The sequence below is a fragment of the Geotrypetes seraphini genome, chromosome 5 (assembly GCF_902459505.1).
Source record: "Geotrypetes seraphini chromosome 5, aGeoSer1.1, whole genome shotgun sequence".
NCBI classification, from domain to species: domain Eukaryota; kingdom Metazoa; phylum Chordata; class Amphibia; order Gymnophiona; family Dermophiidae; genus Geotrypetes; species Geotrypetes seraphini.
This window is the reverse complement of record NC_047088.1, coordinates 105752331-105778844: the sequence shown is the minus strand read 5'-3', so window position 1 is coordinate 105778844 and position 26514 is coordinate 105752331. Positions and strand designations below refer to the sequence as shown.

The window sequence follows — 26514 nt, the reverse complement described above, 5'->3', positions numbered from 1 at the left end:
TTTATTTGCTTATAATGTCATTTGAAAGCTGCTTGTTAATACAACTTTAATGTGTGTTAAGGTAGTGGGGGGACAACGCCTACGTCAACAGTAAAGTAAGAATAGGGTCATTAAATCCTGTGGCGTACCTAGTATATATGACAGCCAGTGCTGATAATTTTTTTTTAAACCCTTCTCTATATAAAAAAGATATTTTTATTAATAATCCATGAGTCACACAACAAGGGTGCACCTAGGAAAAGGCAGCATCTTAAACACTGCAGTGAGCACTAGAACACCAACACACACATTGTAAAACTAAAGCCAGATCCTGCACAGTCAATTGATCCTGTACAGTCATTGCTAACAGAAAGCCATGTCCTTTTTATACACACAGAACACAGATACACCCTCGCCCAATATGGAATAATCACAAACTAAAAATAGAAATATGTAGACAAAAGTTAAACTGAACTGCCAAGAAACCAGACTCTGCATACAATGCAACACCATAGAAACAGTGACACATGTCCCCTATTACTGTGCAAAATATAAAGACAGTAGATGTAAATTTGAAAAAACTGATATATAACAATCACCATTTTACAAATTAACAAATAAAAATAAAACAAATAATGAGAAATAAGAAAATATCATTTTATTGGACTAATCCATTTTTCAATTAGCTTTCAGAGACCAAATCTTTCTTCAAGACAGTACAGTATAAAGCTGTTATGGTATCCTGTCCTGACCTGAGGAAAGGGGTTTAGTCTCAAAAAACTGCCTTATTTCCATTTCCTATGTATAAACTTTAATCAAGTTACAATACTACTTGATTCTACGTAGAGCAACAAATTTTTTTCTACCTTTTGTCGTTTCTGCGTTAATCATCTTTTCTTCACTCTCTTCTTTCTATTCAATGTTTGTCCTCACTCCCTTCCATGCAACATCTGTCATCTCTCTTTGCCCCTTCCACCCAGACTCTGCCCTCTCGCTCTCTACCCCTTCCATCTACTGTCCACCCTCTCTCTGACCCTTGCATCCACTGTCCACCCTCTCAGCCCTTCCTTTCTTATGACAGTCCATCCCTGGTGTTTCCATCTAGGGCAAGAACATGTACAGGAAAAAGATCCTTAAGGAACAACTTTTGTTTGATACCAAAAATAGACCCAAGAAAAGTATAATTAGTCACCCCAAAACACCACAAAAAATATGTATTATCCCAGGACAAGCAGGCAGATATTCTTGACTGATGGGTGACGGCACCGACGGAGCCCCGGTACGGACAATTTTAGAGTGATTGCACTCTAAGAACTTTAGAAAGTTCTAGCTAGGCCGCACCGCGCGTGCGCGAGTGCCTTCCCGCCCGACAGAGGCGCGCGGTCCCCAGTTTTCTTAATTCCGCGGAGCTAAGAAGACGCGTGTTTCCAACGGCTGTTGGAAGTTTTTTTCTATTTCACTTGCCTTCCCGCTCGCGCGTATTTTTCTCTTCATATTTTCTTTCTTTCTTTCTTTTTTACCCTTTGTGTAAAAAAAAAAAAAAAAAATTATTATTTTTCATTTTTTTATCGAATCTGACCCGGCGGGGCCTGTTGGCACCATCGAAGCCTCGGGCTTCGATTTTGCTACAGCAGTATTTCCCTTCATGCCCCCGTCACCGGGTTTCAAAAAGTGTCAGCGGTGTGCGCGCCCTATCTCCCTTTCCGACCCACACAAGTGGTGCCTCCAGTGTCTGGGTCCGGACCATAGGGCTGAAACCTGCACCCGCTGTAGTTCTTTACAAAAAAGAACTTTAAAAAATCGACAAATTCAGCAGCGGATCCTTTTCGGTACCGCTATGGAAGTTGCACCGGTATCGACGTCGACGACTTCCTCCAAGTCGACTCCGACTACCTCGGCACCGCCAGATCCATCGTCGGTGTCGACTCCTGTAGGTAAGCCGGCTAAGAAGCCTTCCCCTACTGTTCTAGGCCCGCCAGTCGAGCATGCAGTGAGCCAAGTCCTGCAGACTGAGCGCCGGCCCCGTAAACGCTCCGCTCCCATTGAAGTCTCTGCATCGTCATCGGCATCGACTTCACCCGAGCGTCGAGCGGCACCGAAGGTACCGAGCAAGAAAAAACCGGTACCGGTGCCATCGGGACCAACGTTGGATGAGCGCATTGCCTCTATCCTCCAGGTCCAGCTTAAGCAGCAACTACAACAGTTGCTCCCGGCTCTATTGTCTCCGAACCTTCCAGTGTCGGTACCGACTGAGCCTTCGGTGCCGTCTGTCGAACAGCCTCTGTTATCGGCATCGACTGTTTCGGCACCGCAAAAATCTTTGTCCATGCCTGTTCTATCAGCGGAACCAAAACGGCGTGCTACTCCTACGGTGTCGGAACCGGTACTGGTCTCTGAATCCCGTACCGTACTACATTCCCCAGGTACCGTCTCCACTCGGTCTGGTAAATCGGTACACAAGACTAAACATACTGATACATCGACTCCACTTTCCCAGGGCCGTTTGCAATCGGTACGGGACCCTGACTTGTGGGACGATTCAGATGATCCCCTCGGTACCGAGGAGGATTACACATCTGATGAGGAGGAACCGTCGGTGCAGGATACTACTGCTAAGCCAGAGCACTCCTCCTTCACAAAATTTTTAAAGGAGATGTCAGACACCTTGTCTATTCCTTTAGAGTCTGACTCTAAAAAATCCAAGGCATTTTTGGATGCCTTGGATTTTGACCAACCTCCTAAAGAGTTTTTAAAGTTACCCCTCCATGACATCTTGAGGGAAACTTTTTATAAGAATCTGGAAACTCCTTTGACAATCCCAGGAGCCCCAAGAAAACTAGAATCTCTATATAAAGTGATTCCAATACCTGGATTTGACAAACCCCAACTTCCTCATGAATCCCTGTTGGTAGAGTCAACTCTAAAGAAGACTACAGGAGCCAGTATGTATGCCTCTGTCCCTCCTGGTAGGGAAGGAAAGGCCATGGACAAATTTGGAAAGCGTCTTTACCAAAATGCAATGCTGGCCAACCGTTCAAGTAATTACGCTTTCCACTTCTCGTTTTACCTGAAGCACCTCATTCAACAGGTAACCTCTTTTCAAAAGTATATTCCGGACCGTAAACTTCCTGCTTTTCAGCAATGTACCTCTAGTCTTCTGCAACTCAGGAAGTTTATGGTCCGTTCTATTTATGATACTTTTGAACTGACGTCTCGTGCTACTGCTATCTCTGTAGCAATGAGAAGATTGGCATGGCTACGGACCTCAGAACTGGACGTAAACCATCAGGACAGACTTGCCAATGCTCCTTGCCTAGGGGATGAGCTGTTTGGGGAGTCCATGGATACCACCACCCAAAAGCTCTCCGCCCATGAAACTAGGTGGGACACCTTGTTGAAAAACAAGAAGAAACCTCCTCCTCCTCGTCCATTCAGGCAACAACCTTCATATCAAAGGAGGTTTTCTGCTCGACCGGCGCAGTCCCATCCTCCTCAACCTCGCAGGCAGCGTCAGCAGCAACAACAGACTCGTCAACAACAGCAGCCTGCTGTCAAACCGGCTATTCAACCTAAGTCGACACAGCCCTTTTGACTCCTTTCTCCAGGACATTGCCAGTCTTCCTCCCTCGTGTCCTCTACCTCAACCCATAGGAGGTCGACTACAAGTTTTTCTACCTCGCTGGGAAGCAATCACCTCCGACCAGTGGGTACTTGCTATCATCGCCCACGGCTACTCCCTAAATTTTCAGACTCCTCCACCTCTAAGTCTGCCAAAAGAGTCTGCTTCCAACAAGGCTCAATCCCTCCTCCTCGCTCAGGAGGTTCACTCCCTCCTTCTTCTCAATGCCATCGAACCAGTTCCTCTGGACCAGCAAGGCCTGGGATTTTACTCCCGGTACTTTCTTGTACCCAAAAAGACCGGAGATCTCAGACCAATATTAGATCTCAGAGATCTCAACAAATGTCTGGTCAAGGAGAAGTTCAAGATGTTATCTCTTGCCACCCTCTATCCTCTTCTTTCTCAGGAAGACTGGCTATGTTCCCTCGATCTCAAGGAGGCGTATACTCACATTCCAATTCATCTGATGTCCAGACAATATCTGCGCTTTCTTGTCAATCAACATCATTACCAATACAAGGTGCTACCCTTCGGCCTAGCCTCCTCGCCCAGGGTATTCACCAAATGTCTGATTGTGGTCGCAGCTTATCTCCGCTCCCACAACTTTCAAGTCTTCCCTTACCTGGACGACTGGCTCATCAAGGCTCCTTCTCCTCAGTCCGTTCACAAAGCCACGGATCAGACCATTTACTTCCTTCGACTGTTGGGGTTCGAAATCAATCTACCCAAGTCGCACCTCATTCCGACTCAGCGGCTTCAATTCATTGGAGCCATTCTGGATACTGTTCAGATGAGGGCTTTTCTTCCTCTAAACCGCCTTCACACCATCCTTCATCTCTGTCAGCAGGTGTTCCAGCAACCTTCCATCTCTGCGAATCACATGATGGTGCTCTTGGGACACATGGCCTCCACAGTACATGTCACTCCCTTCGCACGTCTCCACCTGCGTACTCCTCAATGGACCCTAGCGACTCAGTGGTCACAAGCGACGGATCCTTGTTCACGACACATATCTGTGACCTCGTCTCTTCGACAGTCGCTTCTTTGGTGGTTGAAATCATCAAATCTATCCAGAGGTCTACTGTTCCATCTACCTCCTCATCAACTGGTCATCACCACGGATTCCTCCCCCTATGCATGGGGAGCTCACTTGAACGAGTTTCAAACTCAGGGGTTTTGGACCAACCAGGAAAAGAAACACCACATCAATTTCCTGGAACTCAGAGCGATATTTTACGCTCTCAAAGCTTTCCAACATCTTCTTTTTCCTCAGGTTCTTCTCATTTGCACCGACAACCAAGTTGCAATGTATTACATCAACAAACAGGGAGGGACGGGATCCCGTCCCTTATGTCAGGAAGCTCAAAGGATTTGGACCTGGGCGACTGCTCGTCACCTATTCCTGAAAGCAGTCTACATCCAAGGGGAACAGAATTGCTTAGCAGACAATCTCAGCAGAATTCTTCAACCTCACGAATGGACTCTCGACCCTTCGACTCTCCAGTCCATTTTCTCTCAATGGGGCACACCTCAAGTGGATCTTTTTGCAGCTCCCCACAACCATCAACTGCCCCTGTTTTGCTCCAGACTCTCCTCTCCTCACCGTCTGGAACCCGATGCATTTCTCCTAGATTGGACCAATCTCTTCCTTTATGCATTCCCTCCTCTTCCGCTCATGCTGCGCACCTTATTCAAGCTCAAGAGGGAACAAGCCACCATGATTCTCATCGCTCCACGGTGGCCCAGACAGCATTGGTTTTCCCTTCTACTTCAGCTCAGTTCCAGGGAACCCATACCTCTTCCTCTGTTTCCTTCACTGCTTACACAGCATCAACAAACACTGCTTCATCCCAACTTACAGTCTCTGCACCTGACAGCTTGGTATCTCTCGGGCTGACTCCAGCTCATGCTCTCCTGTCTCAGCCTGTTCGTTCTATTATTGATGCCTCCAGGAAACCGTCCACTCTTCAATGTTACCAACAAAAGTGGTCTCGCTTCTCTTCCTGGTGCCAGTTACATCACCACAATCCCATATCTACAGCAGTGGGACTGGTTTTGGACTATTTATTGTCCTTATCTGACTCTGGTCTGAAATCCTCTTCGATAAGGGTCCACCTTAGTGCCATTGCAGCTTTTCATGAGCCGATTCATGGGAAACCCCTCTCAGCTCATCCCTTAGTTTCAAGGTTCATGAAGGGCCTCTTCAATGTGAAACCACCTCTTAAAGCCCCTCCTGTTGTTTGGGATCTCAATGTGGTTCTTTCTGCGTTGATGAAGCCTCCTTTCGAGCCGTTGGCCTCAACGCATTTTAAATTTCTCACTTGGAAAGTGGTCTTTCTAATAGCTCTCACTTCTGCCAGGAGGGTCAGTGAGCTTCATGCGCTAGTGGCGGATCCACCTTTCACGGTTTTTCACCATGATAAGGTCGTCCTCCGCACACATCCCAAATTCCTTCCTAAGGTTGTGTCTGAATTTCATCTTAACCAATCCATAGTTCTACCTGTTTTTTTCCCAAAGCCTCATTCTAATCCAGGTGAACAGGCTTTGCATACCTTGGATTGTAAACGTGCTCTGGCTTACTATCTTGATCGCACCAAACCTCACAGATCTTCTCCTCAACTATTTTTGTCATTTGATCCTACCAAGTTGGGTCATCCTGTCTCTAAACGCACTCTATCCAATTGGCTTGCTGCTTGCGTTTCTTTTTGTTATGCTCAGTCCGGCCTGACACTGGAAGGTTCGGTCACAGGCCACAAAATTAGAGCTATGGCAGCGTCTGTAGCTTTCCTCCGTTCCACTCCTATTGAGGAAATCTGCAAGGCTGCCACTTGGTCCTCAGTTCATACTTTTACATCTCATTATTGTCTGGATGCATTCTCCAGACGGGATGGACACTTCGGCCAATCTGTTTTGCAAAATTTGTTTTCCTAATGGCCAACCTTCCCTCCATCCCTCCTTTTGTTAGCTTGGAGGTCACCCATCAGTCAAGAATATGCTGCCTGCTTGTCCTGGGATAAAGCACAGTTACTTACCGTAACAGGTGTTATCCAGGGACAGCAGGCAGATATTCTTGCGTCCCTCCCACCTCCCCGGGTTGGCTTCTTAGCTGGCTTATCCTAACTGGGGACCGCGCGCCTCTGTCGGGCGGGAAGGCACTCGCGCACGCGCGGTGCGGCCTAGCTAGAACTTTCTAAAGTTCTTAGAGTGCAATCACTCTAAAATTGTCCGTACCGGGGCTCCGTCGGTGCCGTCACCCATCAGTCAAGAATATCTGCCTGCTGTCCCTGGATAACACCTGTTACGGTAAGTAACTGTGCTTTTTGTGCATAACATGCATTGTGACAACACACAAACCTAGCGGACTGGGTAAAACGAGGATCTTGCAGCCCAATGAACCTCGCAGATCTCTACCTCACATCCTTAAAAATTTGCTTACCTCAAGGGTGAGCGGGAACTGTGAGGTCTGCGGGTATTAAAATGCCCTGCAGACCCCATGCCACAGAGATGTGCGAGGTCTGTGAATCCGGGCAATCCTTATTTTACCTAATCCCAGAGCAATTTTTTAAGCTGTTTACCCAGATGCTGTTTCCAGAAAAGGAAGGTTTAATAATAATAATAACTTTATTCTTCTATACCGCCACAATCTTGCAACTTCTAGGGAATACTTATTTTCTATGGGAATACTTATTTTCTTGGATGACTTTTTCAAAGAGAAAGTGCTCAGTGCTCTTAGTTTCATGATGGATGTGGTGACAAGTTATCAAAGAAAAAGCACCCACAAACTTTTCATTGGCCTGAAGTTTTGAAAAGAGCCCAGAGAAAACTCGATTTCTGTCATGGAACTACAACTCTACCTTTTTGCAGGACTTGGAAACAGCAGCCATGCACATAGCCCCGTTTGCAAGATCATTAACTCTTACCAACATATGTGCACAGCATGAAAATCCCTGCACTTCAAAATCATATCATCTTAGGAGCTTCAAGTAGCAGCTCTCATCTGATGATTTGCCAAAATTTTTTTCCTATATTGTAAGGGATAGGATTTTTTTTCTAAACCCACAAAAAAAAAACACCTCTCTTCTGAGCTGCACACCTTAAGCACTGCAGTTCAAATGGCAAAAAGCACTGAAACCCAGTGAGAAAACTCTCTTTGCTACCCATAGACGCATACAACTGATTAATAATGACTTGCTGTCCTGCCTCTTTTGGGGGTCAATGGGCATTTGCTGTGACTTAGGAAAGATCAGAGCAACTGACCCCCTTCCTTCGCCAGGAAATTCAAGTAGCAGAGGTACAACTCGGATTCTGCTCCCTCTCAAGAAAAAAAAATGACGTTACAAACCGAGTAACAATCCAAGAGTCCAAACACTAAACTTTCCCGAGGCAGAAACACTCCACGTGGTCTTGATCACCCTGCTTGCCGGAACTGAAGGGAACTTGACATCTTTTTTCCTCCCAGAGTCGTCCCAGACTCAATGCAGCCGCACGATCTGAGCAGAGGCATTATCAGCAGCTTTGTGGGAGGTGGTGTTTACACTTAACGCAGCAGGATTATTCTGCTTTCTGGAGACAGGGAAACATACCCAATCAGAGGACAGAGCCTGGTTAAAAAAAACAGCAAAATAGCTCAGTAACTCTCCCGAGCAAAACTGGAGGCAACCTGAGGACTGCCCTTCAGATCGGCTTCTGATGTGCTGTCCTGTGCTTATCGGCAGTGATTTGTATTTATTTCACAGGCAGCTGCCTTAGCCCGTAGTGAACTCATGCTTTCGGGGCTTTAAGGTGTGTGTGCCGCTTCCCTTCTCTCCCCCCCCCCCCAGGACTTAACTTCCGGTTTCGGAGGGAAGAGAAGGGAAGCAGGCTCGCACACCTTAGAGCCCCGAAAGCATGAATTCGCTATGGGCTAAGGCAGCTGCCTGTGAAATAAATACAAATCACTGAGTTCGTGTCTTCAAGCCGGTGAGAGGTGGGGGTTTTTTTTTGTTTGTTTGTTTTTTATGTTGAGCAGCTTCGGCAGCATCAGGATTTGCATAGATGACAGCCGGGCGATCATCTAAATTAGCCGGGCGTAGCGCCCGGCTGAAAGGCCCTGGGGAGAACACTGCCCTTTTAACTTTAGAGAGTGCCCTCTCGTTCTCTCTACCTTGGAGAGTGTGAACAACCTGTCTTTATCTACTAAGTCTATTCCCTTCATTATCTTGAGTGTTTCGATCATGTCCCCTCATTTCAAGGGAGAAGAGGCCCAGTTTCTCTAATCTCTCACTGTATGGCAACTCCTCCAGCCCCTTAACCATTTTAGTCGCTCTTCTCTGGACCCTTTTACTGTGCCCTTCTTCATGCACAGAGACCAGTGCTGGACGCAGTATTCCAGGTGAGGGCGTACCATGGTCCGGTACAGTGGCATGATAACCTTCTCCAATCTGTTCATGATCCCCTTCTTAATCATTCCTAGTATTCTTTTCACCATTGCCGAGCATTGCGTGGATGGCTTCATTGACTTGTCGACCAGTACTCCCAAGTCTCATTCCTAGGGGGTCTCTCCAAGTACTGCACCGTGTATAAAATTTTTGTTACCGACATGCACCCCCTTGCACTTATCCACGTTAAACCTCATTTGCCATATTGCGGCCCATTTCTCAAGCGTGTTTATGTCACGTTGCAGGTCTTCGCAATCCTCCTGTGTCTTCACTATTCTGAATAACTTCGTATCATCTGCAAATTTAATCACCTCACTCGTCGTACCAATTTCCAGGTCGTTTATAAATATGTTGAAGAGCACGGGTCCAAGGACCGAACCCAGCGACACTCCACTCTTGATGCTTTTCCAGTCCAAGTATTGTCCATTTATCCTCACTCTGTTTCCTATCCGCCAGCCAGTTTTTAATCCACGTGAGTATTTCATCCACGCTTCCATGGCTTGCAATTTTTTGAAGTAGTCATTCATGCGGGATCTTGTCGAATGCCTTCTGAAAATCCAGATATACAATGTCGACTGGCTCGCCCTTGTCTATCTGCCTATTTACTCCCTCAAAGAAGTGCAGCAAGTTCGTCAAGCAAGATCTTCCCTTGCTGAAGCCATGGGGCTGGTCCTCATCAGATTGTGTCCATCAAGGTGATCAATGATGCGGTACTTTATCAGCATCTCTACCATCTTTCCCGGTACCGAGGTCAGACTCACCGGTCTGTAGTTTCCAGGATCTCCCCTTGAACCTTTCTTGAAGATCGGCGTGACATTCACCACTTTCCAGTCTTCCGTAATCCTTCCTGATTTGATCGACAGATTGGCTATTAGTTGAAGCAGTTCAGCTATAGCCCCTTTCAGTTCCTTGATTACCCTCAGATGGATGCTATCCGGTCCCGGGGATTTATCGTTTTTAAACCTATCAATCTGCCTGCATACCTCTTCTAGATTGACTGTCAACCCTGTCAGTTTTCTGTCTTTATTTCCTGTGTATAGCCTGTCGGCTTCCGGTATGTTGTGTATATCCTCATCGGTAAATACAGACGCAAAAAATGTGTTTACGATGGCTTTGTGTTTGTGTCGGCGATGGCTTTGTCCTCCTTTAGCACTCCCTTTATTCCATGGTCATCCAACGGCCCCACCACTTCCTTCGCAGGTCGTTTTCCCTTAATATATTGAAAGAATGGCTTAAAGATTTTTGCCTCCTTGGCTATTTTTTCCTTGTAGTCTCTTTATGCCCCTCTTACCGCCTTATGGCACCTGCTGTGATGTTTGTGCTTTTTCCAGTTTTCCGTTTTTGACCTTTTCCATTCCTTAAATGAAGTCTTCTTGTCTCTGATCGCTTTCTTCACCGCTACAGTGAGCCACGCTGGTTCCTTGTTTTTTTTCATCTTAGATCCCTTGTTGATGCATGGTATATATAGATTTTGCACCTCGGTAACTGTGTCCTTAAAAAGGGACCATGCTTGCTGTAGTGTTTTTACAGTGCTTATCCTCTTCTTAATCTTCTTCCCCATCATGAGTCTCATCCCTTTGTAATTCCCTTTTCGGAAGTTCAGTGCCTTGGCCGCCATCCTGGATTGATGTTTTGTCCCTTTGTCCAGGTTGAAGCAGATCATATTGTGATCACTGCTTCCCAGCATCCCTTCTACTTCTACACCTTGCGCTGGTCCTCGTAGTCTATTTAGAATTAAAGTCCAGTATTGCATTTCCTCTCGTATTTTCCTTGACAAGTTGTTCCAGGAAGCAGTCGCCTACAGCATCCGGGAACTTGGTCTCCCTACTGTAGCCAGAGGTGCCTAGGTTTCAAGTTTATTAAAATAAAATTTAAAACCGCTTAATCAGATTTCTAAGCGGTGTACAATATAAAATTTACATAACAACATAAAAAATCTGGCTACTAGATAAAATCTGAAGCATGATAACTGCGTTGCCTCCCTTGCAGTTGCGTTTAATCTTGTCCGTCATTTCTCCATCAATTTCTTTGGACTGCCCTGGGGGTCGGTAGTAGATGCCGATCTTCGTTTCCTTTCCATTTGTTCCTGGAATTTTGACCCATAGAGACTTTACCTTATTTTTCGTTTCCGGTGTGTTCTCTCCGGTAGATTCAATTCCCCCTTTGACGTATAGGGCAACACCCCAACCTTTTTGACCTACTCTGTCTCTGTGGTATAGCTTGTGTCCCAGACATTTTCCTCGTTCCACCATGTCTCTGTGATGCCGATGATGTCAAGGTTATCTTTTTGTGCCATAGCTTCCAATTCCCCCATATTATTCCTTAGGCTCCTTGCGTTCGTGTACATACACTTGAGTTTGCAGCCTGGTACTTTCTTGCATTTCCTTCCCTCTTGTGTCCCTTTTGATCCGTCAGGATTTCTGTCTTGCCTATGATCCAGTAAGACTTCCTCACTATCTTCCTGCACGATATCCTCTGGGTTTCTTGTATGGTTGCTGATTCTTAAATAAACGATTACAAAAAAAAATGAAATTTCATCTTTAGTTTTATAGCCCATCCTCCCAGAGGAGTTCAGAACAGATTACAGCATTACATACATAATACAAATTAATGTATCAAATGATTATCTTGTTAGGATTTATTTATAAGACTAATTCTCTACCTTTAAAATATATTTTTATAACAGAGAGAAATATCTTTTATAAAGAGATCTTAGTCTGGGGAAAAGCCCTGCCTGTTTATAACTTAGCTCTCTTTCTCGAGAAACTCAGAACATTTAAAAGCAAACTGGAATTGTATAAAATCAGGCAGCTAGAGCAAGTTACAGATTAGGATCTTTAAAAACAAGAGAAATGCCCTGCTGGTTGAAAAGTTCTTTCAGGAGCACACAGTGAGCTGAGAGCTTTTCAGGAACACATGGTATTAGCTGGGGGCCCATGGCCTGTAGAAGAGATGTTGCAAGATGTGGTGCATGTCCTACGATGATCCCCAAGAGAAGAGAGAGCACATGGGTGTATCTTCCTGTTTGTATGGATTGTGATGGATTGAAATCTTGTCCAATGAGGCAGGAACCCAGGACCAATTGTCCAATCTCAAGGCAGGAACTCGAGGAGTGCGGGGGGCTATGTCTCCTCCCTGAGGCTGGCATTGCATTCAATCACAGAGCAGTATTTCGATTCCAGCTTTTCCCTCTGCCTCCAGTGGCATGATGTCACCTGATTGAACTTTCTTATCTCTGTCTGAGTAGCTTAAGATCTGCTATGTATTGTGTTCCAATACTGAGCATTGTTCTTGCAGATTGGGGGTAGTTCATAGTTGAATGTGGTATGACAGGATACTAGCACACACCCTGCCATCTTTTGTTCTTCATTGAATAAGTGCACTTAACACTGTCTGAAGGCAGATGCCTCAGTCTCTCAGAAGCCAAGTTTGAAATACACTTTATTTTAAATCCATCAAAATTCAATCCATTTGTTGGCTCAGACAATAAATTTATACTTTAAATCCAACAAAATTAATCATAATCATTCTACACTGTTACAGAATTATAAACATAGTACAGAATGGGTTACAGGGGTTTCTGCCCCTGTTCCAGAGAATACAAGGGCAAGAGCAGATTAGACACCAACTCAAGTTACGAGGCCTAGTACAGATCTCAACACTGGGTTCTGCACCTAAATAAGAGTTGTAAGCAAAGTTCGAATGGGGCGTGTTCCTGCAGATATTGTTGCAGAAGACCTAAAATGGAGTCCTGAATGATGCTCTATATATAGAGTCCCACAAAAATATCCCAAAAAGAGAAATCATACTGTTATTATACTTGCTTCACTGAAGGAAGTGGTGGTTTTTGGAGCCAATTGGAGACACAGAATGATGTAAAAAATTTTGTTTACAAAGAAGTGTCCAGGCTTCAGTGGGAAAGTAGAGATGTTCCTGTTTTGCTGTGCTTTGTAGTGCCTCTTAAGAACTGATAAAACTATGCAGAGGGAAACAAAATCATTTTGGTAGAGTAGAAAATGACATGGGGACAGATTTTTCCCCATCTCCACGGGAACTCATTTTCCTGTTCCGTCCCTGCGAGTTCTTTTCCTGTCCCTGCCCCATTCCTGCAAGCTCCATCCTAATCTGCACAAGCCTCAAAATCTTTAAAATCATAAGTGTTCGAGGCTTGTGCGGTTAAGGCAGAGCTTACAGGAATGGGGCAGGGACGGGGACAAATTTGTCCCCCTGTCATTCTCTATGGTAGAGTATAGTTCCAGACATTCCTGATTTTCAGAGATTGTCCCTGAATTTACATAAAGGTCCCCTACTTGTCCCTCTCAAGAAAGCAGTTTCCCCTGATTGGAAAACTTACTTTGCCCACGAGCTTCTCCTCTTTTTTAATTTTGGTTTTGCTGCTACACAGCCATCGGCACCTAAGTGCACATGCTGTTGAATGCAGTAGAGCAAAAAGAAGCAACAGGATTGCAGTGTGCTGGTGGTGCACCAGCCCGACTGCTTTTGAGGTGAGTTGACACGAGACACATTCCCACTTGCCTGCACAGTGCAGCAAAAAGCACCTGGTTCAATTACTCTGGCACCTTCCACAGCATTGCACCAGTTAGCTCCTGATCGTCCTTACTGTGACCATTGTCACCAAAGCCTACAAGAGAAGAGGTGCCCAGCTGAGGCATGGCACCGAACCTTTTTGCCCCCAGGCAAGGCCCAGTGCAACTGCACTGTGTGCTACACTGCTAGTCAGTGACAGAAGTAGTCCTGGCAAGGTCTTGTGAGAGGGAGGGGCATGGATAGTATAGGACGAACCGAGGGAGGCTAGGTAAGAAAATAACTGACTGCTTCCTGCCTACTGCTGGGCTGTTGTGTGGGAAAGAAAAGTGGTATGTATGTGGAAGGGAGGAAAGGGGATTATTGTGCGACGCTCTACTCCTTTTTTTTTTAAAGCGTTGTTTTCTTTCATTTTCTGGGATGAAACAAATTGGGGATATTCTGGACAGGAAGTAAACAAAGATGAGAATGAGATGATAGGGAGTGGGGGCAGGAAGAGGTAAGGAGGGGAGGAGAGGCAGGGGTGCTGTGGTGGAGTAGGACTTGTCCTGCTCCACTCAAGTCTCCCACCCTGTCCCGCCCAAATGTCCCAGATTTGCATTGCAAACCAAAAAAGGTAACCTTATGTTAGAGCAGCATGAAAAACTTTTAGCCAAAGAAGAAAATATGTGGGTTTTCAGTTAGGCTCCAGAAGTCTGAATTTCCATGAAAATAGGATTTTTCCATCCATTTTCTTCTCTCCCAGCAGCTGTAGGGATTAATGCAGGAACATCAGCTACTAGGGAGAGAGGCTTTTTTTCCCCTTCAGTCCCATATTTTGTCTGCAAGAACAGAAATGCTGGCTGTGTGGAATCTTAGCTAGAGCTTCTTTAGCACCAACCCTTATAAACAGAAATTGCCATAAATGGTTTAGGGCGGTTCTACCCAATTATCTCCACTCCTGGTGTTGACCTTTCCCTAAGATATCTTAGAGGAGAGGAGTTGGTGGCAAGTTGGTCTTGTTTCCTAGTCTTTCAGACCTGCTTCATTGCTACAGATAAGAACTGGGCCAGAAATACTCTGTATCTAGAACTTTAGATGAAAAGAAGCACAAAGATTGTTGAACAGCTGTGTTCCTAGTCTCCTTGGCTGCTCATACTAAGTTTATACTGTAAAAATTTAAAGCACCAACCATGGGTTCAGAAGTAGGAGAGGCAACCATGAGGACAGGGATGACTGTTCTTTCACTGTCCCAGTGCAGCTGAGAGAGAGCGGAGGTAATGGGAGGACTGGAGGAGACAAGAAGAGGAAATAGGAGAGGGACAGAGTGAATGAAGAATAGAGAGAAGGGGAATAGGCATTGGGAGAGATTTAGAAGTTTCAAGTTTCAAGTTTATTTATTCTTAATGAATCGCCTATTTTAAATCACTAAGCGATGTACAAAGCCTTAATACATACAGTTTGAAACCTTAACACATGCAAATTAAATGTTATTGACAATATAAAATAAAATTTTCTTAATTATTAAACATACTTAATTACATACGTATATTAAAATGTTAGTTAGGGTATAGAGACATACTTGAATTGTGAGGATAAATAGGGAAGAAATTACAATAATTGGTTAGAAAAGGAAGAGTAATAACAAAGGAAAAAACAAATAGGAAGGGGAAATAATGTTATAGATGAATAAAAAAGCATGATAAACTATTAAAAATCATATGCATCTTTAAAGAGAAATGTTTTTAGTGTTTTTTTAAAAATGGATAAATCTTTTAATTCCCTAATGTGTTGCGGTAAGAGAATATAAGAGAAAGAAAAGGGCCAGGACAGAGCAAAATGGCATTTCAAGGTCTGGTTCTCCTGTATGAACTGGTACAACCAAGGACTTAAAAACTTTTTATTAAAAATGTATTCTCTGTATCTACAAAGGTACAAATGGATGCTAGAATCTAGATTTAGAATTATTTTTTAACTTGTTCTGATGTTGCTGTTGTCTACATGGTATAACAATATGTACACACAATTGCAATTTGGTTTTCTTTTACACTAGCTTGTAGGGTTTTTAAAAAAATGTCTTTCTGTTATATGTATTATTTGGAAAGGCCTTAATCATATATCAACCCTATGAATGTAAACAAATAAGATGAAGAGAAGTTGATCATGTATAATCAATTCATCAATTCTAATGTCGTTCACAACTTCAAGTAAAGGCCAAAATGGCATCTAATATAACGAATCTAAATCAAATTATTTATTAAAGATATCATAAGTATCCAAATTATAATAAGAATGGAGTCTTGATCCTTATTGAGTATTCAAAGAGAAATGTGGTGGACATATCATAAATTATACAGACTTCAATCTTGAGAACCTCTTATGATATATACCATTCCAGGTTCCTGTCTTGTATCCTATATAATAAAACTCTAAACGCGCATGCACACTTAGAGTTTTGTGATTCCTGGCTCTGTGAGGTGTGCCTCCATGCCGAATTCAATTTTCGAACACGGAGGCAGGCCAGAACACCGAGCAACTCCCCCCTCGCCGTCACTGCTACCGCTGATTCAGAGGGGGGGGCACAGGCGCAACTGCAAGCATCTTCTCACCCTCCTCACCCGCCCGCCGTGGCTCCTCTCTCGAACCGCACCAGGTGGGGATCAAAAGAGGAGCTGCAGCGTCAGCTTTGAATTGAAACACAGACAGGCAGGCGGCCCGCAGACAGGAGGCTGCCGAAGCTGTAAACAAAGCTTCCCGGGGGGGGGGGGGGGACGGCAAGCGACGGCGAGGAGGGAGTGGGAGCAGGCCGCAGAGGCTGTTGGTGCCTGCAGGCCGCGGCGGCTTTAGGCAGATGTCGGTGGAGGGCAGACAAAAAATAAAGGAGGTAAGGGTTGCTGCTGGACATGGGGAGAGGTGCTGATGGACGGGGGGGGGGCAAAAAAAGGAAGGGAGGCCTGCTGCTGGACAGGGGAAGAGGTGCTGATGGACAGGGGGGGCAGAAAAAGGAAGGGAGGCCTACTGCTGGACAGGGGGAACAGTAAAGAGGTACTGCTGGACGGGGGAAGAGGTGCTGATGGAGGGGGCAAAAAAAAAGGAAGGGAGGCCTACTGCTGGACAGGGGGAGCAAAAAAGAGGTGCAGCTGGACAGGGGAAGAGGTACTGATGGACAGGGGGGGCAGAAAAAGGAAGGGAGGCCTACTGCTGGACAGGGGGAACAGAAAAGAGGTACTGCTGGACAGGGGAAAAGGTGCTGATGAACGGGGGGGGTGCGACAAAAAAAGGAAGGGAGGCCTACTGCAGGACAGGGGAAGCAAAAAAAAGATGCTGATGGACAGGGGGGGCAGAAAAAGGAAGGGAGGCCTACTGCTGGACAGGGGGAGCAGAAAAGAGGTACTGCTGGACAGGGGAAAAGGTGCTGATGGACGGGGGGGGGCAAAAAAAGGAAGGGAGGCCTACTGCTGGACAGGGGGAGCAAAAAAGAGGTGCTGATGGACAGGGGAAGAGGTGCCGATGGACAGGGGGGGCAGAAAAATGAAAGGTGGCCTACTGCTGGACAGGGGGAGCAGAAAAGAGGTGCTGCTGGATGGGGGGGGCAGAAAAAGGAAGAGAGGCCTACTGCTGGACAGGGGGAGCAGGAAAGAGGTGCTGCTGGATAGTGGGGAGTTAAAACAAAGGGAGAAGGGCTGCTGCTGGATAAGGGGACCAGTGAAGGGGTGGTGGTGGACATAGGGGAAAAAAAGGAAGGGAGAATGGACAGGGGGAGCAGGCAAGGGGTGGTGGTGGACAGCCGAGGAAATAAAAAGACAGAAAGAAAGAAATACAGAAACAGGCTAAGGAGAGAGAAAGAAATACAGAAACAGGCTAAGGAGAGAGAGAGAGAAAGAAAGAAATACAGACACACACACACATATTCTAGCATCTGTTAATGTAACGGGCTTAAAGACTAGTGTTATTATAATCATTTATGTCTACCGCCCCCTACCAAAATAGATTTTTTTCTTTTAAATTTGTTTACTGGTCCACCACATTTCTCTTTGAATACTCAATAAGGAACAAGACTCCATTCTTATTATAATTTGGATACTTATGATATCTTTAAATAATTTGATTTAGATTGGTTATATTAGATGCCATTTTGGCCTTTACTTGAAATTGTGAACGACATTAGAATTGATGAATTGATTATACATGATCAACTATCTTCCCTTCATCTTATTTGTTTCTGTTATATGTAAGCAGTAATAAGCCATTGATCATAGAACATTGAACACACCACCTTACAATTCATGTAAATGACTCAAGGATGTGGCAAATCTAATCATTTGTGAAGGAGGTTCCAGGCATAAGAAAAATTTGAGATTTCATAGAGATGGTCTGGCTTTCTGGAAGGTTCATCCATGTACTGCATTGGCAGTCCTTCACTCTCTCTTGAAACTCCATAGACCTTGACTCCCTAATGCCTTATTGCTTGCACTGTCCTTTTGTTTAGGTGGCCCTGGTGTAAAAACCAGCATCGCTGATGTGCTTCCAGTTCTGGCGAAGATGTTGTTTGGCATGAAGGCGGAACCATTGCACATTTGCCACCGACTAGACAAAGAGACCACAGGTGCTATGGTGCTAGCAAAGAATGAGAAGACTGCTGAATACATCCAACACCTATTTCGGACCCGACAGGTGTTGAAGAAATACTGGTATGTGCTTATTTTCAGTACTCACCATCATAATGGATGTACATGCTTTGTCTTAAGCAGAGGGTGAGATTGCCTCCCAAATGACCCAAACTTACTCTTCATTGTGATGTCACACTGTGCTAAATGTGACTAATCCAGGGTTTCAGGTACAGGCACAAGATAGATTATAAAGAATTGGTAATGACCTCTCTGCTTTTATACAGACACCATGTGGCAATAGCTGGCATTGTAGATTTTGGTAATCCATTATAGTAGGAGTAGGCAACTCTGGTAGGATTTTTAGGATATCCACCAAGAATATATGAATATGCATATGCTTTGGTAGCTTGTGACACCTATAGCCTGGCATTCCCTATCCCTGTGTTAAACGGTGGCTACTTCATATTCTTGCTAGACTGTCTATATCTTGCACATTCCATACATATCGCACAAACACAACGTAGTGAGACATTGCTTTTCTGTATGATCATGTACCTAAATTGCTTAGAGTTCTTGTACTATAATAACTCCTTTCTTCTAATAATTAAGTTAAAAAGTAGATGCTGCAATAAGACTAGGAGGGAGTGAATCCAAAGCATAGACAGATTGGTGCTTTACATTTATTTTAGGCTATGCAGGGCTTTTTTTTCCAGGGGTACTGAGCACCGGCACATATTCCATTGCTTGCTAAACTTGACATAAGAATTGCTATACTGGATCAGACAAGAGGCCAATCTACCCAGTATCCTGTTTTCTCAGGTACCAGGCAGAATCTCAAAAGTAGCAAGATTCCATTCTACTTACCTCCAGTGGCTTTCCTCACATCTACCCTTATTAATGGTTGATAGACTTTTTCTTCCATGAATTTGTGCAAATCATTTTTAAATCAGCTATTCTAATTGTTTTTACCACATCCTCTGACGAGTTCCAGAGCTTAAATATGCATTGAGTAAAAAAAAAACCCCACTTCTCTGATTTTTTTTTTTTAAATGTGACCTCCATGGTGTGTTCCTTTAGCGGCTAGCCTATATGCTTTTTTGAAAGAGTTGCGAGTAAATCGTAAGTCGGTTTGCATCTACCTGATCCCATTTCACTCGGGATTTTATAGACCTTCGATGTCTCTTCTCCAAGCTAAAGAACTCTAATCTCTTCAGTCTTTCCTCATATGAAAATCCTCTTAATAATTTTGGTTGTCCTCCTCTGTTCAGCTTTTCTAATTACATCATATCTTTTCTAAGATGCTGTAACCAGAATTGCACACAGTATTCAAAGTGTGGTCACACCATGGGGTGATGCAGAGGCATGATGATGATCTTTATTTAGGGAGCCTGTCTGTTCTGCTCAAGTTTAATCTTTATTTATTTTTTAAAATTATCCAGTTAGAAGCTTTCAGTGCTGCAGAGGATCCCCGTCACCCCGGGGCATCTCTTGCTTGCGAGAGATTCTCAGGGCTGAGATCTATATCCTGCAGGCATAACATAACTTAAAAATGTATTTATATACCACACCTTAGGACAGGGGTGCCCAATACGTCGATCGCTATCGACCAGTAGCTCAGGAAGGCAACGTGAGTCGATCGCGGAGCCCATACGCTCTCCGTGATAGACTCGTGTTGCCGTCCTGATCTACGGGCCGATCAGCCTTCCTCTCCAGTGTTCTCCCTAGGGCCTTTTAGCTGGGCGGTCTACCCAGCTGTCATCTGCCGCTGCTGAACATTAAAAAAACCCCCAAAAACCGGCTTGGAGATTTCAGCCCGTAGCGAACTTATGCTCCGGGCTCTAACATGTGCGTGCCGGCTTCTCTTCTCTTCCCTCCAAAACCGGAAGTTATGTCCGGGGGGGGGGGGGAGAAGGGAAGCCGGCACGCACATGTTGAGAGCCCTGAAGCAAGCGTTCGCTACGGGCTAATGCGGGAGACAGGTTAGTGAAGCATTTGTTCTTCTTCCTGCTGGGTCCTGCCTACTTTCTGTTTCCGTGAAGGCAGGACCCGGCAGCATTTCCCCCAATAGGTTGATCACGATCTTGGGCTGATCAGCCTTCCTCTTCCCGATAGCAGAATTGATGTCAGGGAGAGGAATGCTGGTTGGCTGAAGCATGGAGAGCTTGGGGCCTGTAATTGGTGGCGTTTGGGTCCTGGTACCCGATGGCAATGGCAGTGGCAGTGGCTTGGGGGAGGGCAGGGCGAAAGAAAGAAAAAGGGCAGGCAGGGAGACAGAAGGAAAGAAGAGAAACAGAAAAAAAAAGAAAGGGAGGCAGAGAGAAAGAAAGGGCAGGGAAGAGGAAGGAAAAGTTGGGGGAAGGAATGAGGTCTGGAGGAGAGGAAGCATACAGGCTAAAAGAAGGGAAGAAAGATTGTATGCACAGTCAGAAGAAGAAAGTGCAACCAGAGACTCATGAAATCACCAGACAAGGTAGGAAAAATGATTTTATTTTAAATTTAGTGATCAAAATGTGTCTGAATTTATATCTGCTGTCTATATTTTACACTAAGGTCCCCTTTTACTAAACCGCAATATAGGTTTTTAGCGCAGGGAGCCTATGAGTGTCGAGAGCAGCGCTGGGCATTCAGCGCAGCTCCCTGCGCTATAAACTGCTATCGTGGTTTAGTAAAAAGGGAGGGGGGTATATTTGTCTATTTTTGTATGGTTGTTACTGAGATGATAGTGCATAGAGTCATCTGCTTTGACCTCTTTGAAAAACCCTGGAATAGGAATGATAATTAACATTTTCTATGCGTACAGTGTGCTTTGTGTTTTTTTTAAAATTTTATTGTTGGTAGATCATTTTGACTTGGTCATTTAAAAAGTAGCTCGCAAGCCCAAAAAGTGTGGGCACCCCCGCCTTAGGAGCTCTATGCAAGAAAATTGAAACAGTGATGATAAAAAAACCAAATGACCTAGAAATTACAATTTCTTAAATAAGTAGTTTTTCGATAATTTCTTGAACTGCTGGTAAAAGACAGAGCTAACTAACAGATTTACAAACTCGTTATCACAAGAAGCTGCCTGAAAAAATGAGTCGTTGAAAATATTTCTTGTATAAACGACCCTTTACCAATGGAAAAGCAAACAAATTACAATTACGTCTTGGGCATTGTGAATTAATGAATAAAAAATGATCCATAAGATAATCAGGTGCTAAACCATGTAAGACTTTATAGCATTTACAAGCAAACTTAAATCTGACTCTGGCCTCGACTGGTAACCAATGTAGCCTTTGGAAATAAGGTGTGACATGATCTGATTTTTTTCAGGTTGAAAATTAATCAGACTACCGTGTTTTATATGATGTGGAGTCTATGAAGATTTTTCTGATAACCCGCTAAGTAAACTATATTACAGTAATTCAAAATACAGTCAAACCTCGGTTTGCGAGTAACGCGGTTTGCGAGTGTTTTGCAAGACAAGCAAAACATTCTTGCAAATCGTGACTCACAAACTGAGCGTTGACTCAATTTACGAGCATCGCTCCCCCCCCTCCCCCGCCCGAACAGAAGCCTTACCCCCATCTGGCACCGGCATGCAGCCCACAGAACATGCCGGTGAACGATAATCCTTCCTGTTGCCTGGGCCATGAGCATCTGCGCATGCTCAAGGCCTTCTGGCTCTTGCTCTCTCCGAGAAAGGGGAGAAGAGGGAGAAATGCTGAAACAGGGAATGGGAGAAGTGTTGGACCACAAGAAGACAAAGGCCTGTTTTGAGGATCAGGAACGAACCAAGCGAGTTTCCCTTACTTTCTATGGGGAAACTCGCTTTGATATACGAGCACTTTGGTTTACGAGCATGCTTCTGGAACAAATTATTCTCGTAAACCAAGGTTCCACTGTATTTTAAATGTCGTAGATATTTTATTAAATTTTAAAAGGTTTAATTGATTTTAATCTATTTTTTATTATTTTTATTTAAATGTATAACTTTAATAATTTTTGTGTGTCCATGACTTTATGTGTCCATGACTATAGACTCCTGAAGCAGGCCAGTGCGGCTGAAACATGTATATGTCGAATCATTTGAGCTATTGAAGTGAATAAAAGAGATTTGTGAAATATACAAAGCTCACCAGTTTTGTTTGGACATCTCCACTGTTTGGACATCTCCACTGTTTGTTTTTCTGTGTCTGACTTGTGGAGGTGACTCTCTTATTTTGCACTTTGCTCCTGAATTCATACACATGAAGTATGAAGCCTTTTTAGGTTTTAAAAGCTGACCTAACTCCATGCGAGGTAGTGCCAAGATTTTTAAGTAAAGGTTCCAGGGCCCACCTCAAAGAGCCATGCTGAATTTTCAGGGACTCAAACTTTGGTGGACTGAGGACGAAGGTTCAGAATCCATGCCTTTAATTTTTCATTCATGGTCCTCTATGCTGGGAGATTCAGTATCCCAGCTGCAAGGGGCTAACCATGATCAGGTGGCAACCCTGGATCTTGGAGAGGATCCGAGGGTATGAAGGTTATTCAAACCCTTTAGCCTGCAAGATTTTATTGTGGAGATGCTTCAGGAGCTAAGTTGAAGCTGCCTCAGGCAGCTCATGGCTCAGTGCTCACTCATAAGCAGCACCAAAGAACAGAATGCCCGCTTGCCCTCTTATCAAGAGATTACTAAAATGTTGACAGATCACTGGAGTATTTCCAAGGGACCCTTGAGGGTAGCTTAAGTCCATGGCTTTGCATTACCTGATGGATACTGAGTTTCAGCAATGGTTTGCTGCCCATAAAATGAATTCACTGGCGGCACAGGTTATGAAGCAAATTTCACTCCTTAGTGAAGGGAGTATATAATCCTCAAGGATGCATGGAACCACAGAGTAGATTTTGTCCTTAAAAGACAATTTGAGGTTGCTATGCTGGGACTAAAGGCAGCATCTTATAAAAGAAAAGGGAAACAAATTACTTATTACAGTCCATAATATTAAGGTAATGAGATACAAGAAAACACAAGCAGAAAAGAAAATCCCTGTAACAGCATGCAACCTCACACAACTATCTCAGCCTGCCTTACTAACAGTGGAAATCATCTACCTCAGCCTGCCTTACTAACAGTGGAAATCATCCTCCAGATAAACTACACAATCACTTTAAGTTCCTCTTTAGCTAAAATAAAATCAGACAGTTGTTTAGGGTCAAACAAATTATAAAACACCCCTTCAAGTAAAATGGCATATACATAAGGAAATTTCAATACTAAATTGGCTCCTAAAGCAGTCACCCTTGTTTTATAAGCCAAGAATGACTGTGATGCCTCTTCTGCGTTTCTCAAGAAAGATCAGGAAATTTATGTATTTTTGAACCCATAAACTGCTGATTTACACTGTGGAAATGCAAGATATTATTATGAGCCAGTTCCATAGCAAAAGTAACAATCAAAGTTGATCTCTGTGTTACTGTCTCATTCAAGAAAACCAGTTATGTTCTTTACTGGATCAGATCTTCCAGAAGTCTTTTCCCCCAGAAGCTGTGGTAGAAACATATTGAGTTTTTATAATTGAACATAAGAACATAAGAAGTTGCCTCCGCTGAGGCAGACCAGAGGTCCATCTCGCCCAGCGGTCCGCTCCCGCGGCGGCCCATCAGGCCCACTGCCTGAACAGTGGTCTCTGACTAATTTTATAATTTACCTCTAATCCTGTCCCTATAACCTTACCTCTACTCCTATCTGTACCCCTCAATCCCTTTGTCCTCCAGGTACCTGTCCAGACCCTCTTTGAAGCCCTGTAGCGTGCTCCTGCTTATCACATCTTCCGGTAGCGTGTTCCATGTATCCACCACCCTCTGGGTGAAAAAGAACTTCCTGGCGTTTGTTCTAAACCTTTCCCCTTTCAATTTCTCCGAGTGCCCCCTTGTACTTGTGGTTCCCTTTAGTTTGAAAAATCTGTCCCTGTCCACTTTTTCTATGCCCTTCATGATCTTGAAGGTTTCTATCATGTCTCCCCTGAGTCGTCGCTTTTCCAGGGAGAAAAGCCCCAGCTTTTTCAGTCTGTCAGTATATGAGAGGTCCCCCATACCTTTTATTAGCTTAGTTGCTCTTCTCTGGACTCTCTCAAGTACCGCCATGTCTTTCTTGAGGTACGGCGACCAGTACTGGACACAGTACTCCAGGTGCGGGCGCACCATTGCACGATACAGTGGCAGGATAACTTCCTTCGTCCTGGTCGTGATACCTTTCTTAATGATACCCAACATTTTGTTCGCTGTCCTTGAGGCTGTGGCGCACTGCGCCGACGCCTTCAATGTTGTGTCTACCATCACTCCCAGGTCTCTTTCAAGGTTGCTCACCCCTAGCGGTGATCCCCCCCCATCTTGTAAGTGAACATCGGGTTCTTTTTCCCAACATGCATGACCTTGCATTTCCCTATGTTGAAGCTCATTTGCCACTTTTTGGCCCACTCTTCCAGCGTTGTCAGATCTTTTTGGAGGTCTTCGCAGTCCTCCATGGTTTTGACCCTGCTGTATAGTTTAGTGTCATCCGCAAATTTAATAACCTCACATTTTGTTCCCGCCTCCAGGTCGTTAATAAATATATTGAACAGGAGCGGTCCCAGCACCGACCCCTGTGGAACTCCGCTCGTGACCCATTGCCATTCTGAGTAATGGCCCTTCACTCCAACCCTCTGTTTCCTGTCCGCCAGCCAGTTTTTGATCCATCAGTGGACCACCCCTTGCACCCCGTGGTTCCATAGCTTCCTTAGCAGTCTTTCGTGCGGTACATTACCTTGTCGAAGGCTTTTTGGAAGTCAAGGTAAATGATGTCTATGGATTCCCCTCTATCCACCTGGCTGTTTACCCCCTCAAAAAAGTATAAGTTCGTGAGGCATGACCTGCCCTTGCAGAAGCCATGCTGGCTCGACTTTAGCTGCACATTGTTTTCGATGTGTTCCCAGATACTGTCTTTAATCAGCGCTTCCATCATCTTTCCCGGGATCGAGGTCAAGCTCACCGGCCTGTAGTTTCTTGGGTCTCCCCTTGAGCCTTTCTTGAAGATGGGCGTGACATTTGCTATTTTCCAGTCCTCCGGAATCTCTCCAGTTTTTAAGGATAGGTTGCATATTTGTTGAAGTGGCTCAGCTATTTCGTTCCTTGAGTACTCTTGGGTGAATGCCGTCCGGACATGGCGATTTGTCGCTCTTTAGCCTGTCTATCTGCCTGAGGACATCCACCTTGCTCACCTCTAGTTGGACCAGAATTTCATCCTGATCTCCTTTTACGATCTCTTCGGGTTCCAGAATGTTGGTTGTGTCCTCCCTTGTGAAAACTGACGTGAAGAACTCATTTAACCTGTCCGTTATCTCCTTTTCCTCCTTTACCACTCCCTTTCTGTCTCCATCATCCAAGGGTCCTACTTCCTCCCTAGCTGGTTGCTTCCCCTTGACGTACCTGAAGAATGATTTGAAGTTTGTTGCTTCCCCTGCCAGTCTCTCTTCATATTCTCTTTTTGCTTTCCTAACCACTCGGTGACACTCCTTTTGGTGTCTTTTATGCTCCTTTTGGTTGTCCTCTGTCTGGTCCTTTTTCCATTTTTTGAATGATACCTTCTTATCGCTTATCGCCTTTTTCACTGCATTTGTTATCCACACTGGGTTTTTTGTTCTATTTTTCTTGTACCCTTTCCTGAACTTGGGGACACACAGGTTCTGTGCTTCGTGCACCGTGCCCTTGAGTAGGGTCCAGGCTTTTTCTACGGACTCTATCTTCCTTGCGGTATCGTTGAGTTTCTTTCCCACCATTTTCCTCATGGCATCATAATTCCCTTTTTTGAAGTTGAGTGCTGTCGTTGTGGTTCTTTTTCCCTTTGATGGTCCAATTTCTAGCCTGTACTGGATCGTGTTGTGATCGCTGTTTCCTAGTGGGGCTAGTACTGCCACCTCCTTAGCGGGTCCCCCTAGTCCGTTGAAGATTAGGTCAAGAGTGGTATCTCCCCGTGTTGGTTCCATGACCAGCTGTTCCATGAAACAGTCCCTCGTGACCTCCATGAATTTGGTCTCCCTCATACAGTTTGAGTGCCCGATGCTCCAGTCTATTCCCGGATAGTTGAAGTCCCCCATCACCACCACACTTCCGCTTTTGCATAACTGCCTCAGTTCGGCCTCCAGGTCCTGGTCGATTTCTTCCGATTGTCCAGAGGTAGAGCCTCCTCCATAATCTTGAGAACCTCTTTAAAATAAAGTCTCACCAAATCTACTGAAGACAACAAAAGAGATTTGGGAAAGTTAAAAAAATGTAAATTATTCTTTCTTAACTGGTTTTCTAAATATTCATTTTCCTAAGTTCTTATCTCTCACCAAAACCACTCCAAGATCTTGAACTTCCTCCA

The 26514-nt window shown here is 44.6% G+C and overlaps 1 protein-coding gene across 1 annotated transcript in view; it reads left to right on the top strand.

The window, feature by feature from the left end:
* Positions 1 to 26514, top strand: part of RPUSD4 (RNA pseudouridine synthase D4) — a 55568-nt gene that overhangs the window by 8121 nt on the left and 20933 nt on the right. The window contains exon 3 of the mRNA XM_033947332.1: positions 18029 to 18230. Coding sequence (XP_033803223.1) covers positions 18029 to 18230 — 202 coding nt within the window. The remainder of the gene's footprint in view (positions 1 to 18028; positions 18231 to 26514) is intronic.